Genomic DNA, 16,824 nt, shown 5'->3' on the forward strand with positions numbered 1-16,824 from the left:
GCTTACAATCATAACCCATGAATTTATGTCAATTTTCCAAATTTAACATGGATAAATTATAGGGTAGTGTGGGCTATTTCCGTATGAAACTTTTACTCGTAGAAATTAGCGAAAACAGAAATAATAAAATCTTTATATTAGTTACTACACTTGAGAGAAATCCGAAAAAGTTAAAATAACATTCCGGAAATGTTAATTTTACCCTGCAGTATTGATCCAAAATCGGTGTAAATATTACCCTTTTTAGGTGTATTAGGGATTAAAGTTACCCTTTCTAATGTTAATTGTACTCTTAAAAAGGTGTAAATTTAAAAGGTTCGTAAATGTTTGTGAATTCCTTTTGGGAACTTACAAAATTCAAAATACAAATAACTCGTAAATCGTATAACCCACAAACAAGTTCGTAAAAGTTTGTATTTTTTTCACAAACATTGTTCATAAACTGATCATTTGACGACCATTTATTGTACTTTAACAAAGATTTCTTCGTAAATGTTCGTAAAAACACAAAAAAAACTTCGTACAATTTTGTTATTTGTTCGTAATTTTTTTCCAGACAAACAAAAATCCGCGAACAAATACTTAAAAAGAACCAGAAATGCTTATCAAGTTCCAAATTAGTTTGTAGGTTATACGATTTTTCAATATTTCGTAAGTCCCTAGTAGAAATTTTACAAAATAATTTTTTCTCAGTGTATTTCAAAGCATATCAAACAATATAATTAAGTGAAAAAGACTACAAATTAATACCAATATTCTGAAGAATAAATGTCGCTGGAATCACTCATGAACCCATAGAAATCTCAATTAGAACTAAACTCATATTCAGTAGAATGTAGTAGGGCAGAGTCAGTACTTTTGTCCACACCGTCCACCCTTAAGGTTTTATGGCCTCGTAAGGTGGAAAATCATCAATTTTGTCAGACTTAAATGAATTCTTGTATCAAGATACCGGTAGGATCGGCAGATACCCCTAAAGATGCCACCTTGATCAAAAGGGCATTTTTTGAATATATTACGATATTTTCGAATTTTGAAATATCCTGGCAGGCCATGTAACTGCGACGATTGCAAAACTCGGATGCCGCGACCGATTCAACTCCGATAAATCCACTTAAAATATAATTTATATTTTTATTTCCATAATTAATTACTACAGTAACATAATATAAATATCCTACTTTAAGAAAAACTAAAAATTATATTTTTATCGGTTTAATAGTGGGTGAAACAAATATTTTTCAAACTCATGTCAACTGGGTTGTGTACTAAAAATTTCATTTCGCCGAGTAAAAGTAGTCAAAACAAAAAGATTCAACAGTTTAATAGAAATACATCAACAAACATTGCTTTTTGGTCAGAGTTCTTCAATAAATGGTTAGAACATATAAAAAAAATTACTTTAATACAAGAAGTTAGTTTTAATCTGAAAAAGAAGCAAAGTGTTTTCAAAATTCCCGCGTCGCAACATAGTATACATTCAGGCGTATTTCAAAAATGATTTCATGAATTGACTCCCAATGGTAGGCAAACTTGCATAATTGTATTTGCATAATTCCGTCAGGTGCATAATCCCAAAGTGCATAATGCCGAGACTGAGTGTATGGAGATCAGTTTACCATCACCAATCTGTAGCCAGTAGTCGCTGATTGAACTTTTGACGAAATCCGCAAGTCGATATCCATTTCCGTTTTCTCTCCAGAAAACGGAAATCGATCCGGCCTTCTCTTATAGCCTCTACACACTTGTAGAAATTTCTTTAAAAAATGCCTTTTTAAAGAAAATTTCCCCTGTCCTTGTAGGCAGAAACGTCAGAATTTTTTAGAAAAGGCAATTTTTTACGAAAATTGCTTGTAGTGTGTAGAAAGCATTAAGGGCCCAATCGTTCGAGAATGGGGTTCACCTCAGATCACATTGTGAAAAGTGTAAATTGTAAAAATTCTCAGCTAAAATACGAGTATATTGCTATAATGTTAACCGTTATATTACACGTCAATTGCAAGTCAATTACTATAAGTGGTAAAATTCTATTAGGAGTAGAATATTCGAATTTGCTCTTGGAACTTTTATTCTTTCAAAATTCTGTTTAGAAAATAAATATTCATATAGTAATGAACCATAGTAAGGGAAAGTACTCTCCTTTCGAACGTTCATGCCTCCGAATAATGTGAATTTTCTTTCATATATCCTGAGAAACTTACACATTTCTATTAAATATTAGGTGGCTTATCATCAATTATTGATAATTACGTGATAATTGTATGCAAGTCTCTTAGGAAAAATAAAATAAAATTCACATTTTTCGAAGGCATGAACGTTCGAAGGGAGAATACTTTCCCCTATATAAACGTTGATTTTTAGAAATTATTTTCATTTCAGGTTATATCAATTGTAAATTAGATGTAGGAAGAGAATGAAGATGTTATCCATTTTTGCACCACATCTTAGTTCAATTGAATATAGCAATCTAATGATTTAAATAGGTAGGGTAGGATGGGGTAATTTGGAATGTTGTCTAATTCGGAACTTTGAGATTTCCTAACAGATTTGGATGGTAAAGTGAAAAAAATAACAAATGTAAAATCTTGTATTTCTTCGTGGTTTTCTTTTTCTCTTTGACCATCTGAAACAGTAAGAAAATCTCAAAATTCCAAAATAGACATAATTCCAAATTACCCCATCTTACCCTAATTTATTAAATTTCCTAGGTTTATAATCTGTGATGAGCATATTTATCCTCTACCATAAAGACACCATTGAAAATATTTCTAATCTTGAAATGATTATAATTAAACTCAAATAGTTAACAGGCGAATAATGGTTCTTATACCCTATGGTGGTAATTTAAGTTTATAAAGATCACATTGAGTTTTAATCCTGTTTATCCCTTTTAGAGTAAAAGTTGGTCAAAGTCAGTAATATGAAATTGCCCCTCCTCTGTCTATTGGAAAGAGGGTAAATGAAGCAATCCATTGCTTTTCTAAATACACTGCACGAATTCACTTCCATGAAATATCCTGAGAGTTTGCTTAATCAAAAATTCATTGGAGGCAGAAATTATTGATGTAAGAGCAAGAGTTGGTGTTTTCCTCTAGCCGAGTAGAGTTCACCGAGTACTCACTCTTCAAATGTAATTGGAGCAAATGTGAGAGAGGATTGCTACCTGTTGTTTGACCCCTGAGGTACTCTCACGAAAAGACAATTTACCGCTGAAGAGGTAGATTTTGTAATAATTGATCAGTCATTGAGTTGAAAATTAACTTAAGAGAGTCTTAGACATCCTATATGCCCTACAAAGTTGTAGGGATGAAAAGAAATTATTCACCGTTTGATTAAAATGTTAGTCGAGTAAATCAGGTGGGTGGTGACAGTTGAATTTTCAAAACATTTTAAGAGTAACACAATTTCCCCATCAATTTTTCTTTTATCCTCCTTTTCTACATCTCTATTCCTTTTTTGCCATATTACCTTCAATGTGGTATATGGAAATTCTCCCAAAAAAAAACCACTCCTTTTTTCTCAACTCATTCACGCAAAGCACGTTCATTGGCGTGACACAAAAGTGATGACATTCAAAAATTGCGATTCTTTCATATAACCACCCCCCAAAACTCTCATTTCACTTCTTATTTGATCCGCTCGGTGATTACTCAACAATCTCCTGTTTCGTCCTTTTCACTGCTATTTATTTTCCTTCCACCTCGCCAACAGATAACGGTCCCATTGAATTTTCTTGCTTCCGTGCCAAAAATTTATCCCACATTGATCCCCCTTGCGTCGTGTCACTGATAAGAGAAAACATTCACCCAAGTCGCTATCTCACTTCCTTCTTTCCCCACATAAAAAATCACTTCATTCACTGTAATTTAATCCTCGTGCACAAAAAAGGGTTTTTTTTGTTGGGAAAATTATTATTTTAGTGACGATATTGCGCAACAGTCCAGGAAAATGCTGATAAAGCTTTCTCTAAAATACATATTCCATAAAACTTCACTTAAAACACCTCCACCATGTGCATATAGTGTGTGATATTAAAAACTCCCATAAACGTTTAATTGAATTGCAAAAAAACAGAATGCCAAAAATCTATTGTAAAAAGTCAAATAAAACTTTTATTCATTTTTTATGGTGCAAAAGTCAAATGAAACTTCCAAATGAATTCATGCATTTCACACTAATTTAAAATCTAAAGTCTTCATCTATCTCTCCCTTCTGAAACATCTAATTACATTTTGAGAACTATCAAACTTTCAAATGCAGTCTCCCTTTTCCGGCACTTTTAACGACAAAGAGCATATAGAATTATTTGTTCCATCACGGCATTGCACCAAGTACTTTTACCTCATATGAATAGGGTAACGTGTGTTATTTCGGGACACTTTTTAGCACTTTCAAATTTCAAACAACCTAATGACTTCTTAAATTATTTTTCCTAATTTGTTGATACAAATATTTATGTTCCTTGTTCTATCCAGAATAATGCCCAACGCACAATAATTTTTGTTTAGTAAACATGTTTGTGACATTTCAATGAGAGTGAGTGAGATCTATATCTAGTCATCTCGCTCATTCTCATGGGAAATGTTGAAAACATGTTTACAAACAAAAGTTATTGTGCGCTGGTCATAAGATTCTTACCGAAAAATGTTAAAAAATGCATAATGTTTTATTCAAAATAACACAAAATGTAAAGAAGTAAGAATGGTGTATTTCGGGACAGACAAAAACCACTATTAACACTTTAAGGACGATTGTAACACCGATGTCCCATAAAGAAAATAATTTTTCCTACCTACCTAGAATTATTTTTTTCTCATGTTTGTACGTAATTGCAAAGTAGAAGGTTGAACGAATCTAAGATATTTTCTGCCAGTTTCTTGCTATTTGCTATATAGTAAATATTTAAGCTTAAAAATGGCGAATTTTTAAATTCTCAAATTGAAAAATGATTTTAATTATTTTTAATACTTCCAATTTTTTTAGACAAAACCTTTTTAGGAATAAAAGCTACATTACTCATAGGTAATATTTTTCATTACACTGAAAATTATTATTCATTGGTATTCTCAGAAAAAAAATAATTAAAGTTTTGAGCTTTTTTCGTCCTTATCGCTCGTAGAGGTAAAAAATGCACCGAATCAGACTCGGTTGGATTTTCCAAGGTAAGATGTAAGACGTTTCATTGATTTTGTTTATCGGTTAAATTTTTATAGTTGATTTTCGGTCCGTAAAAAGTGTCTCGTCGTTAAAAAGGGTTAAGCAAAGTAATGTCACTGAGCCTGACTATTTACCCTAAAGTATAAGGTCTAAACTTCACTCTTTCATAAAAAAAAAAATAATAATAATAATAATAATAATAATTTATTGCCAATCTCCATTTTTTGCGTCTGCCGCCGACTTCAAAACCGACTTCACCGGGTAAGACGGCAGAAAACCCGGAAAAATGTTTAAATTTCACTTGTAAAGTGGCTTAAATCAAAAAAAACTAAGCACTGTTTGTCACACTGAAGGTTTTGTAAAAAGTGAAATGTGATACTCCCAATTCACGCGTATTTCACACTTTAAATTAAATAAAATTTCAGAAGTTTTATGTTTATCTGAGACTTAAAGAGCTTAATATTTCATATAGAACTTAAAATAATAAGAAAAAAAATATTTAGAGAATTTTTGATGTGTCCAGAAATACAAATATTATGTCCCGAAAAGCACCTTGTCCAGAAATACCACACGTTACCCTACCCAAAGCTCTTCCCCTTTGTCATTCTGAACAAGAGCTTTTATCGTTATAAAATAAAATATATATAATACTGAAGTGGACGTGAGATATCTGTTATATGAGAACAATTTCAAAACGTGTATTGATCTTTCTCAAATGGATAATGGGAGACACATGGGGCAAGATTTCCCAATTGGGGGTTGGAAAAAAGTCAGTATAAAGTAAAAAAATCCCCCGTTGAAAAACTTCACTTTTATATTTAGCAAACAGACAGGGGAAAGGTTCATAATTTTGTCCAGTTTCTTATTTTGGACACTTTGAGGATAAAATTGGATAAAATAAGGAGTATCACCTCACTGGTGAATGTCTTAGAAAATTTCCCATTTTTCACACGAAAAATCTAATTCACAAGGCAAATCTCACTTCAGGTCAAATGTACAAATCATCAGTAACGTGAATCAACACAATTTTCATTGAATATTTAATAATATCACTCAAAAAAAAACGAAGAAATATTGTTAGTACTTTACCACAGCTAAATAAGACTGAAGTAAACACAAAGTTCTGTCATATTTCTCGTAAGCAATTGCTCACACTGAATTTTCAACAAAGCGATTTCAACTCAAATCATATTCAAAATTTAACGTATTTAGTGTTAAAATCTTCCAAAAAGAACAAATATTTAGATAGAATTCATTATTCATCAAATATTGGAATAAAAATCCATCATTTTCATCAATTTATTTTTAGTGTCCAATTTTATCCTCAAAGTGTCCAAAATAAGAAACTGGACAAAATTATGAGCATTTCCCCTATTTGTTGATAGAATCATATCAGAGCAGTTTTTGGCGATAGACGATGACAACGACCGCAGTATGTCTTTCCGGGCTTTCCGGACACTGGATTATTGGTGAGAAAATCATGTCAGTACGATTTGTGGAGATAAACGATGACGGCTAATAATTTGTTATCAGTCAAGGTTTTTGGGAAAATTTTGACGTAAAAATTAGGATATTTAGGACAAGTGATCCATAAGATTCTACAGCCTATCATTTTCTAAAGGTTAATCTTCCTATATTATACATGACTTTGCTTTATGAGAAAATACGAAAAATTATAATTTCAATAATTAATAATTTAATAATTAATTTAATAATTTTAATAATTAAAGAAGGTGTTTGACAAAATTTTAAAGTTGCCCAAAAAATGACGCCCTGCTATTTGTTCGGTTCATTCGTATGAACCGTATGAACATTTCCTATAAAGGAGATTTATGCTGTGGAATTATATCATATCATTCTCAATTCAATCTATAACAATATTTGGATTGAATACACAGAAAAATGGATTGTGATTGATCAATTGATGCAATTTTTCTCACCATTTGAATTGAATTATAATCTCTATATGTATCATACTATTGCACATTTCTCTTTGTCTTCTGTCCATTATTCTTCCTGTGTTATCTCATTCTACCTACCCTGAAGTGTATTATTTGTAGACTAAACATATAACTATGGCTTAACATGTAGGATTCGGTAGTGTTCAACTTTTGCACGGTGAAGTTGCGATAAGGTTGGGGAATATAAGTGGATGAATGGAGACTCTAACAACGTGCAATTTCATTCATTGGGGGAGGTTGTGTGACAGAATATTCAGCAACAGTTTGATGGATGTGCCTGTAGATCCAATACATCATTACATATACCCAGGATTATATATAGGTGCCATTGGGCACTTGGGAAATATTACAATGTTATCATAGAGACAACATATTGAGCATATTCACCGTGTAACGATATTGCACATGGGGAGCCTCAAGAAGCATTATTCATGGTGAGAGCTTCCTGACAATTTGTCTGGCATCAGTCACGTGTTTCGTTTATTTAATTCAAAAGTGCTTTCGTAGATAATTTTTGATAGAGACGACAGGTTTATGCTTTTAGAGCATTAGTATTAAAGATCATGGCAGAACTTAGTTAAAATTCACATAATTATTTCACTTGAAAATTTTGAATTTAGTTGGTATTTAATTGAATTTGACGTTTTCTAATTTAAGTTTATTTTTTACTACGTTTTCGATTTCAGTTAATTTTAGTTTCATTGATATGGAAAAAAATCAGTTTCTCTTTGTACAATTCGACTTTACAAGGGCACAACTCTATTTTTTTTAAATTTTTATGCAGTTATATGCAATTTGAAAACAAAAATTATAAATAATAATAATGCTGGCACAACATTCCATGAAGGAACTAAGCCTTCCCGCAAGGGGATTTCTAGACATGCATTATTATTTTTTTTATACGGGATGAGATTGTCAGTCCCATGCCACGTGAAATCAATTAATTGTAAAGAAATTAATTGTATAGGGACTACTATTGTACAGAGGACAGTTTGTCCTATTTGATAATCTAATAAATTGAAATTGAAATTGAAATTGAAAATCAAGTGCCGTGAAGCTCACTGAATGCAATCCGAACATCTTTAACGCCAGAAAAATTCCTGGTGACCTAAAGGGGATTCGAACCCGGGACACTTGCATCATAGAGCGAGTGCTCTACCACTTGACCCATTGAGTGCCCCTGACAGACACTTTTTACGGACCGAAAAATCAACAATAAAAATTAAACCCATAAACAAAATTTGTGAAACATCTTACGTCTAATCTATAGGGAAAAAAATAGACCAAATATTTAAATACTTTGTCTGACAATACCAATGAATGATAATTTTCGCTCTTACGAAAAATATTTTAGTTTCTAGCTAATTTTTTTTTTAATTGGAAACTTGAAAAATTAATAAAAATCATTCATCGATCGATGCGGTAGTTTGGAAATTCATCACTTTTGAGCTTAAATATTTGGTAGGGGAGACTAGGGTAAAAATTCACAAAACGGATATTTTATTGTTTTACAAGCTACTCGAGCGCTTCAAAAAATTCTAATTAGCGCAGTTTTCTAGGAAATTTACCGCTCTACAACTTTCTGAAAGTAATTTTCCTCTATTTTGTAAGGAAATACGTTTATCGATCCGATTTCTAAAAGGAAATTTTGTGACAATTCTCAAAAATACTGGGGCAAATAGTACCAGACATTGGGTATTATCATATTTTGTTACTTTTTTGTTACTTTTTGCTCTATACCTTTTGTTACTTTTTAACCCAAATGGCCATATTTAATAAAATTATTTCTGGAGAAAAGAACCTTTGTGAAATTCTAAAATATATAGCGGATTCGTATTCAAAAAATCCAAATTATTTAGAAAATATTCACCAGTGCATCAATTTTGGAAAATAAGTAGGTAATAATTGTTATCTTCTGCAAGGAAAATATTTCAAAATTAAGGCTAAAAATTTCGATATTTTTTATTTTCTAAATTCCTTATTCGAATTCTAAGAAACTTACGACATTGAAGAAGGTCTATGGAGGCTATCTATAGAAAAAAAACTTGAGCCGCTATCTTTTTTACCTTGAAAGATATTGAATTTTGAATTTTTCGATTTGTTACTTTTTGCCCCAGTCTTCCCTATATAGCAAATAGTTAGAGATTTGCAAAAAATATCCTAGATTCCTACAACTTTCTACATTGCGGTTGCGTACAAACATTAGAAAGAAATTAGTTCAGGTAGTCAGGAAAAAGTTTTTCTCTTAACCGATTTTGATAGATCTTATGGTCAAATCCATCTAGTACACTGAGAAAAAAAGAGGGTGCGATTAACTTTTTTTCCTCATAACTTTAACACTTTTTGGTGTAAAAATATATCAACATTTTTTAATGTTAATTTTACACCTTTTTAAGTGTAAAATTAATATGAAAAAGGGTAACTTTAAGTCCCAATACATCTAAAAAGGGTAATATTTACACCGATTTTGGATCAATACTGCAGGGTAAAATTAACATTTTAGAAGAACCATTTGTCCACGTTCTTCTATTCTAGTTTTTCGCTCTAAGAACATTCCTTTTACCAAATGATTTGTTCTCTAGAACTTGAATCACAAACTAATACAAAATATTACATAAAATCCTGTACACGTTTTCCTTGAAATTGATACATTTTCCTGCAGAAGCACATTTCCCATCAAAATTCTCTACTCTTGGAGTAATAGAAAAAAAAAAATATTGATTTATTTTTGTCCATTATTGGCATTGTGAGCGTTTCAATTTTCCCACGGGTAGCACAAATTGCAAAAGGGAGGAAATTAGAGGAAAAGAAGTGAGAAGCAACAGTGTCTGCAAGGATAAATTTTGAACTACATACATAAGTATATATAGCACGGAGTGGGAGGTATAAGAATAAGATAAACGCAATGTCAGTGGAAAGTGGTTTCAATGAATTATTCATTGTGCACCCAAACAATGGGCTGGCAATATTGCGGAATGTGCGGTAGGAAGTGATAGTTCTCTGCTCATTTCCACACCGTCGACTTAATTCACATCACATGCCATAGAGGTAGAGCCTCAACACGTTACATTAACGATCTATGACAAGTGATGGGAAAAGGAGCTGATGGTTCAACCAATATATATATATAGTGGCAGGATGATTGCTCTTTGCCAGACAATACAATAAAGTCATTTCTGAGAAAAACTCCAAGTCTGTGGATGCTATGGATATGGACACGACAAAAATTATAGCCAATTCATTTTTTAAAAGTGGACAGAAAGGAGATTGAGTAATGGCATGAAAAATTGATTGTGACATGATGAAATTTTCCACGATTAACTGTGGATGATTTTGTGTGGGTGGACTCCCTTATCTCACATTTTCTCTTTCACTTGTGTTTCATTTTACGAAAATAAATAACATGCTATATACTCACTTCTTTACGGGAATCTTGCCAGATTTATCCATTTGGAGACAGAGTTTGGTATGAGCCTTTTGCAGATACATGACAGCCGATCCATTCAGTTGAGTCATATTGAAGGCCAATCGCATCAATTCCTCTGACCAGTGCTGAAAATCGAAAATTTATCATCACTTTTTTTTCTTGTGTATACTCATGTACACATACACAAAGAAATAAAACCAACCCCCAAAATCATGTCTATTGAGCAAATTGTAAATAACCCATTTTAGGATGACAAACAATTTTCATACATTTTCAAAATGATGTAGGTTCAACGAAAAAACTTCTTTTTCATTCTAACTTTTTACCCTCTCTTTTAGAGTTCTTCGAGGGAGTATTTTCAACTTTTCCTTACCCCTCAACAAATGCTTTTGAGTGTGAAAGGCAAAGTTAAAAGCTTCAATCTCCTAGACTATATTGACCGATTTACTATGTAGGTTTTCGTGTGGGACCATTAAAGTGATACTCATTCCTCTTTATCCGGATTTGTTGTTTCACAGAAAATTTTCCACTCAAATATTTAACTTCCGTCCTTTCCATGTAGCCACTTGAAGTCGCAGCGCTCCATCACCACAATAAATTACACAAGTCAAAATAAGAAGCTCATTCATCTCTATTGATGTAAAATTTTTATATAGGGGAGAACAGGGGTGGAATGATAACTTTTCGATACTATCGAATCGATAGTATCGATAAATCCAGGGGGGTGACATTTGCTCTGAAAAATGCGATCAGTTTTAGTGTAAATTTTTTCCTGTTTTCCTACACATTTCACGAGATATCTTCAAAACTACGTAGATTGCCAATTTGGGGTTTTCGGTTGCCTCTTCGTTATTAAATTGGCTTTTATTTTGTATTACTATTTTTTGCTAATTCATTCTACAATGACAGAAAACAGCTAATAAACTCAAAAGTTTTTTCGGCTCGCTAGAAACATATGGGAAACATAGGAAATGTCATGCCCCTGGATAAATCTAAATCTGATAGATTCACTGAATAACAGATTTTTAAATACTATTAAACCACTTATTGTATCATCCTTAAAAGAACGTAACTGTTCATAAATATTTACGTCAGTTATACGCTATCATTTTTATTTTTCAGAATCGACAGTCGATACTATCGAAAATAAGTTATCATGTCACCCCATTGAACATTAAAGTTTTTTTTTTAATTATTAATTTTTTAATTATTTGTTTTCTTTTTCTCGAAAACGTTTGCAATATAAAATAAACTATCAAATAAAAAGGAAGTATTTCAAAGAAACAAAAAAAACAAGTATTTCGAGGACTTACAAATTACAAGAAAAAGATAGCAGAAGGACTTAAGTCAGAAAGTCTGTACTTTCTCAAGTATTTTTAGGCTTTTAGATTTTCTAAAGATTTTTTCAAAACTTATAAAACAAAAACAATGTTAAAGAAAACTCCGGCAAACATCTCAGGTCATGAACATTTCGACCACACAGAAAAAGAAACGAAATACTCGCAGTAGGCAAATTTTTCAGGAGAGCGATTTGAAGTTGAGATTTTACATGCAGAGTATGGGATTTTTGAGATTTAAAACATAAGCATAACAAATAAAAAAAATTGTGTAGAAAAGGACTCGACTAATGCCCAGCGCACAATAACTTTTGTTTGTAAACATATTTTCGAAAATTTCTATAAGAGCGAGCGAAATGACTAGATCTAGATCTCACTCACACTCATTGAACTGTTAAAAACATGTTTACTAAACAAAAGTTATTGTGCGTTGGGTATAATTCCCGTTGGGCATTTTTAAACTTTTGTTTAGTAAACATGTTTTTGAAATTTCAATGAGAGTGAGTGATATCTAGATCTAGTCATTTCGCTCGCTCTTATAGAAATTTTCGAAAATATGTCTCGCTCATACTTACAGAAAATTTTGAAAACATGTTTGCAAGCAAAAGTTACTGTGCACTGTGTATAATTGCGTGCTAAACAAAAGCAAAAAAAAGAGAAGTAAATATAAAAATGTTTTTGTAAAAATCTACAAAACCGGATCTAATTTATATAATTATATAAATTAACACCTAAGATGGTAGAGGATGAAATTTCTGCCAATTGTTCCTTTGGATAAACGTGAATGAAAACCTTACCGCTTTTAAAGTTTTAAAATTAATACTGATCAAGTTTATTTTTTATTAACCAAATTATTTTTTTACTACTCATTAGTAACAGTGCTCTAACAAAATGTCTTAGAAATACCGTAAGTGAGGGTGACTTTGACCCCGTCTTGTTCGTAAGATTTTCTTCAATTCTGGAACTTAAGGATGATCTTTACCGATCCGATCTACCATGACTGATCGGTAAATTAAAGAAAAGCTTACGAACAGGAGGGTGTCAAAGTCACCCGCAGGGGACATAGTCACCCGTACTAACGGTACTTTATGAAAATTTCGTCTGATTACTTCAAGTCCATTGCGGGAACAGCTAATCTTTGCCTTAAATTACCCTACTTCGTAGCATAATTTTTGGGCATTCTGCCATTCAAATTAAATTGTCTATCTTTTCAAAGCCTAATGTAATTTAAGATACTATTGTTATACTATTTTCTTAACATTAAACCCAATTGTAACTTATAGTAAATAGCAACTTTTATAGTATTGTCTGTACTCTTTTAGTACCACAGTCCCAAAAGACAATTTGAACAAAAAGTTCAATTGGTTCAATTCCTTAAAAAAATCTTCACCAAAAACTTTCCAAACAAAATTTGTCTCAAATGCAGCCTCTCTGTTCTATATCCTCGATATCCATTGAATTACAACCAACTGTAATATCTCTATATTCTTTTTCCCCGCGAACAAAAAATACTATGTCATCATGAAAATTCAGTGGATTGAGATTGTTTTTTCCCATCCCATTTAGACTATTTCAGAGGACTTTTATTGACTAAAACACTCGGAGACAATATGTCTCGAGGAAAATTTTCTTGAGAAAATCAACAAGTTGAAGAATCACGCTGAGTTTGCTGCTATAAAACGGAAAATGGTTTTAATTTTAATAAAAATTCCTCTACACATTACCCACAAAACATGAAACTTTCAAGTTATGGAGCCCATTATATCAGCACCATGAGAACTTAATGTGTGATTTTCATCTAGTGAATTTTACACATAGATCATCTTTCACAATGCTGAGCCATTTATGGCAACCAGAATGACTCCTTTTAGTTAACCTACAAGACAAATATCAATGAATAACCAACGTTTATTTGTTACCCCTTTCTCTTTTATGACCAAGAACTGCCCAAATAATTCTATATAAATATGAAATTGTCTATAAATGTTCAATAGCATACGCATCCCCAAGAGAAATATTGTTTACCTGCGTGCCTCAAATTAATATTTTACAAACACGAAGTAAAAAAGCTTCGAAGAATCGGAAATCTAAAGTAATTTAACAAAATTGTAGGAAGCTGCTGAACTCTACGAAATCTCAACTACAAATAAAATTACAAAATAGATACATTTTTAAACAAAAACGTACAACCTGAAAATAGTAGAGATATAGTAAAGAAATCCCATTAACCCCTGATATTTACTTTGAGAAGTAGTTGTAATTCAACATTTCAACTCTTTGTTAAGTCAACACTACATTTAGATTGAATCAACCTAAAGAAAGTAAACAAAATCCATCCCGAATCACCCTTTCAAAGAAAATTACAGTATCCAATTTTACACGAAAGGGAGTGTGGGGAAATTTCATATACAATTCAATATTTCGCGACTCTCCAAATTAGTGAAGAGTATTTAAGTTGTTATTATCTGTTCACTAAATGGTAATACAGTACAGCCTCGCTATAGTCCATATATTTGGTTCCAGATTTGACACTCGGGTCGCACTATAGTCCATGTCATTCTTTAAAATGATCAATGACTTTTAGTATTGATCAATACTGCAGGGTAAAATAAACATTTCCGGAATGATATTCTAACTTTTTCGGATTTCTCTCACTCAGTGAATAATTTGTATATGGACGGAGTTTTTATGAGTATTTTGCTAAAGGTCACATTTCCATGATTTAAAATTTGAAAGTATATTTTTCCTTGTTGAAATAATAAATCATACTTAATTAAATAATGTCGAAAGATTTGATTTTTTCATAAATTTGATGAATTTTTGTGAATCATTCAATAAAGAAAACATCATTGTTATCTTTTTGTCCTTTCATCATTTCCACCCTCTTCTGTTTTGACTCCCACCCTCATGAAGAAAATCATCTCTTAATAAAGTAATTCCAACTCCTACACAACTGTCATACAATTGACCTACAACATCACCCACACTCGACCCTGTTTAGCCGTAAGCCACCCTCTGAACGCCCACCGTAAACATGACCAGTGAAAAGATGAGAAATGAAATCAATTTATGACTTGACCATCTACCTTTAATAAAAAGAATCACGCTATTTGAAAATTATGAAAGTTATTACATAACTCTTGGTAGTGAAATACTTTTATCGTATATTGTAGCTTTTATCGATAAAATTTTACCATAAGGAATAAAATATGAAATAAAACGAAAAACAAAATATATATATTTTTTAATAATACTATACGTAATAATATAAGAAACTCAATTTAGAATTTTAGATTTTTGAGATTTTCTCATCATTTCAGATTGTCAAAGGGAAAACCAATAACCATGAAGAACTATATGACTTTATATTCGAGAGTACTTCTTTGTTGTTTATTTTTTTTCATTTAAAACTGTTAGGAAATCCCAAAGTTCCTAATTAGACATCATTACCCTATCTTACCCTAGTTATTTTCAATTTCTTATAAAGCATTTTCAGCTTTCTTTTCAAACAATTAATTTTAAACTGACTTACCTCAAATTTTAGGTGTTATGGTTCCGGCACACCTTTTAGATCAGGAAAATTTCATAAAGTCCAAATTCACATAACTTTCTTTCTTAAAAGCTTTGCATATGTCTATCCTACTTTTTCGTACTCTTCTTCTTCTATTGACCATCACACCAAATTAAATATAGTTCAGTCCAATTGTGAGTCCGAAAAAGTGAGATAGACTAATGCAAATCTTTTGAAAAAGAAAGGGACGCGAATTTAGGCTTAATGAAATTTTGATGAACTAAAAGGTGTGCCGGATGGAACCATTAGAATTTGATCAAAAATGAACCAAAATAAACTTCTTTGGAGAAATAAATAAGTGTATTAAGAATCTTATTTAGTGGGCTAGAATCTCATCTTTGTATCTCATAAAGTGGCGGAGGATCGACAGGCTTGGATTTAAGCTGTAGGTCCTGGGCCCGTGACCCCAATAAGAATAAGTGGTTGAAAATGATGATGCGATAGCACAAACCCATAAATTTCTGTGAAATTTCTTTAGTTGGAACATACCACAATTGTTTATCGAGACGTTAACTCAGAAACTAAGACAAGGCAGTAAGTAAAAGTAGAAATGAGAAAAATGTTAAACACATAAGCTCCATATCGCTGCCGGTACGCTCAGAAAAACCTATTCAAATAAGTCGATTCTATATGAGAATATTTGCTCAATTACCTACTCAAACAAATATTGGGTGAACGGGTGAACTTACACTTTCCTGAGAAGATCCAAATTCTTCTCTAAATAAGCTCTTTCTTACAAGACTCACTCTTCTTTTCTTGAATTATCATGGCATTATACGTTGATTTTATCACCGACACCGAAATTGGTAATCGCTATGCTCACAATCGGAGTTTGATTCTTCAAGTGTTTTGGCTAAAAATGTACACAGCTTTTTACTAAACAGCACAAAATATTGTTATTCGTAGAATTCGAACGCTTTGAACAGAATTTCGAAATTCTAAAATTCGTACACGGTTATAAAAATTTATGAAATACATTGGGCTCAAACCAACGACTCCTTCATATTATCATAGACAGAAGGTAGAAAATTTTACTCATACATACCCAGTCGCCGATAGGTATCTCGAAGCCCAACGACTTTTGCCGATTGCTACTCACCCCACTCACTCGCTCGACACGCCGGTGATATGAAAGAGATGATGATGAGAAAAAGAGGAGGACAATGCTTTTTGCTTTTGGTTAAAGACGTTTTAATTTTCAGTACTTCTGTATTTTTCGCTTCTTACTTACAATTTCATCACTGACTAAAATTGAAAAATTTTTGAATATAATATTGCTTAAATTACATGACACTGAATAAAAAACATTTATCACAGGACTCTCACAAGCATTACAAATTCCACTTGGAAACTCAGTTTCTTCTTGAATAC

At 32.0% G+C, this 16,824-nt stretch overlaps 1 protein-coding gene across 23 annotated transcripts in view; it reads right to left on the minus strand.

Moving 5' to 3' along the window:
• Positions 1 to 16,824, minus strand: part of LOC129807149 (1-phosphatidylinositol 4,5-bisphosphate phosphodiesterase classes I and II) — a 204,609-nt gene that overhangs the window by 54,295 nt on the left and 133,490 nt on the right. For all 23 annotated transcript variants that reach the window (XM_055856221.1, XM_055856232.1, XM_055856210.1 and 20 more), the window contains exon 5: positions 10,537 to 10,670. In XM_055856221.1, coding sequence (XP_055712196.1) covers positions 10,537 to 10,670 — 134 coding nt within the window. The remainder of the gene's footprint in view (positions 1 to 10,536; positions 10,671 to 16,824) is intronic.

This window comes from Phlebotomus papatasi, chromosome 3 (genome assembly GCF_024763615.1).
Source record: "Phlebotomus papatasi isolate M1 chromosome 3, Ppap_2.1, whole genome shotgun sequence".
Classification (NCBI taxonomy): domain Eukaryota; kingdom Metazoa; phylum Arthropoda; class Insecta; order Diptera; family Psychodidae; genus Phlebotomus; species Phlebotomus papatasi.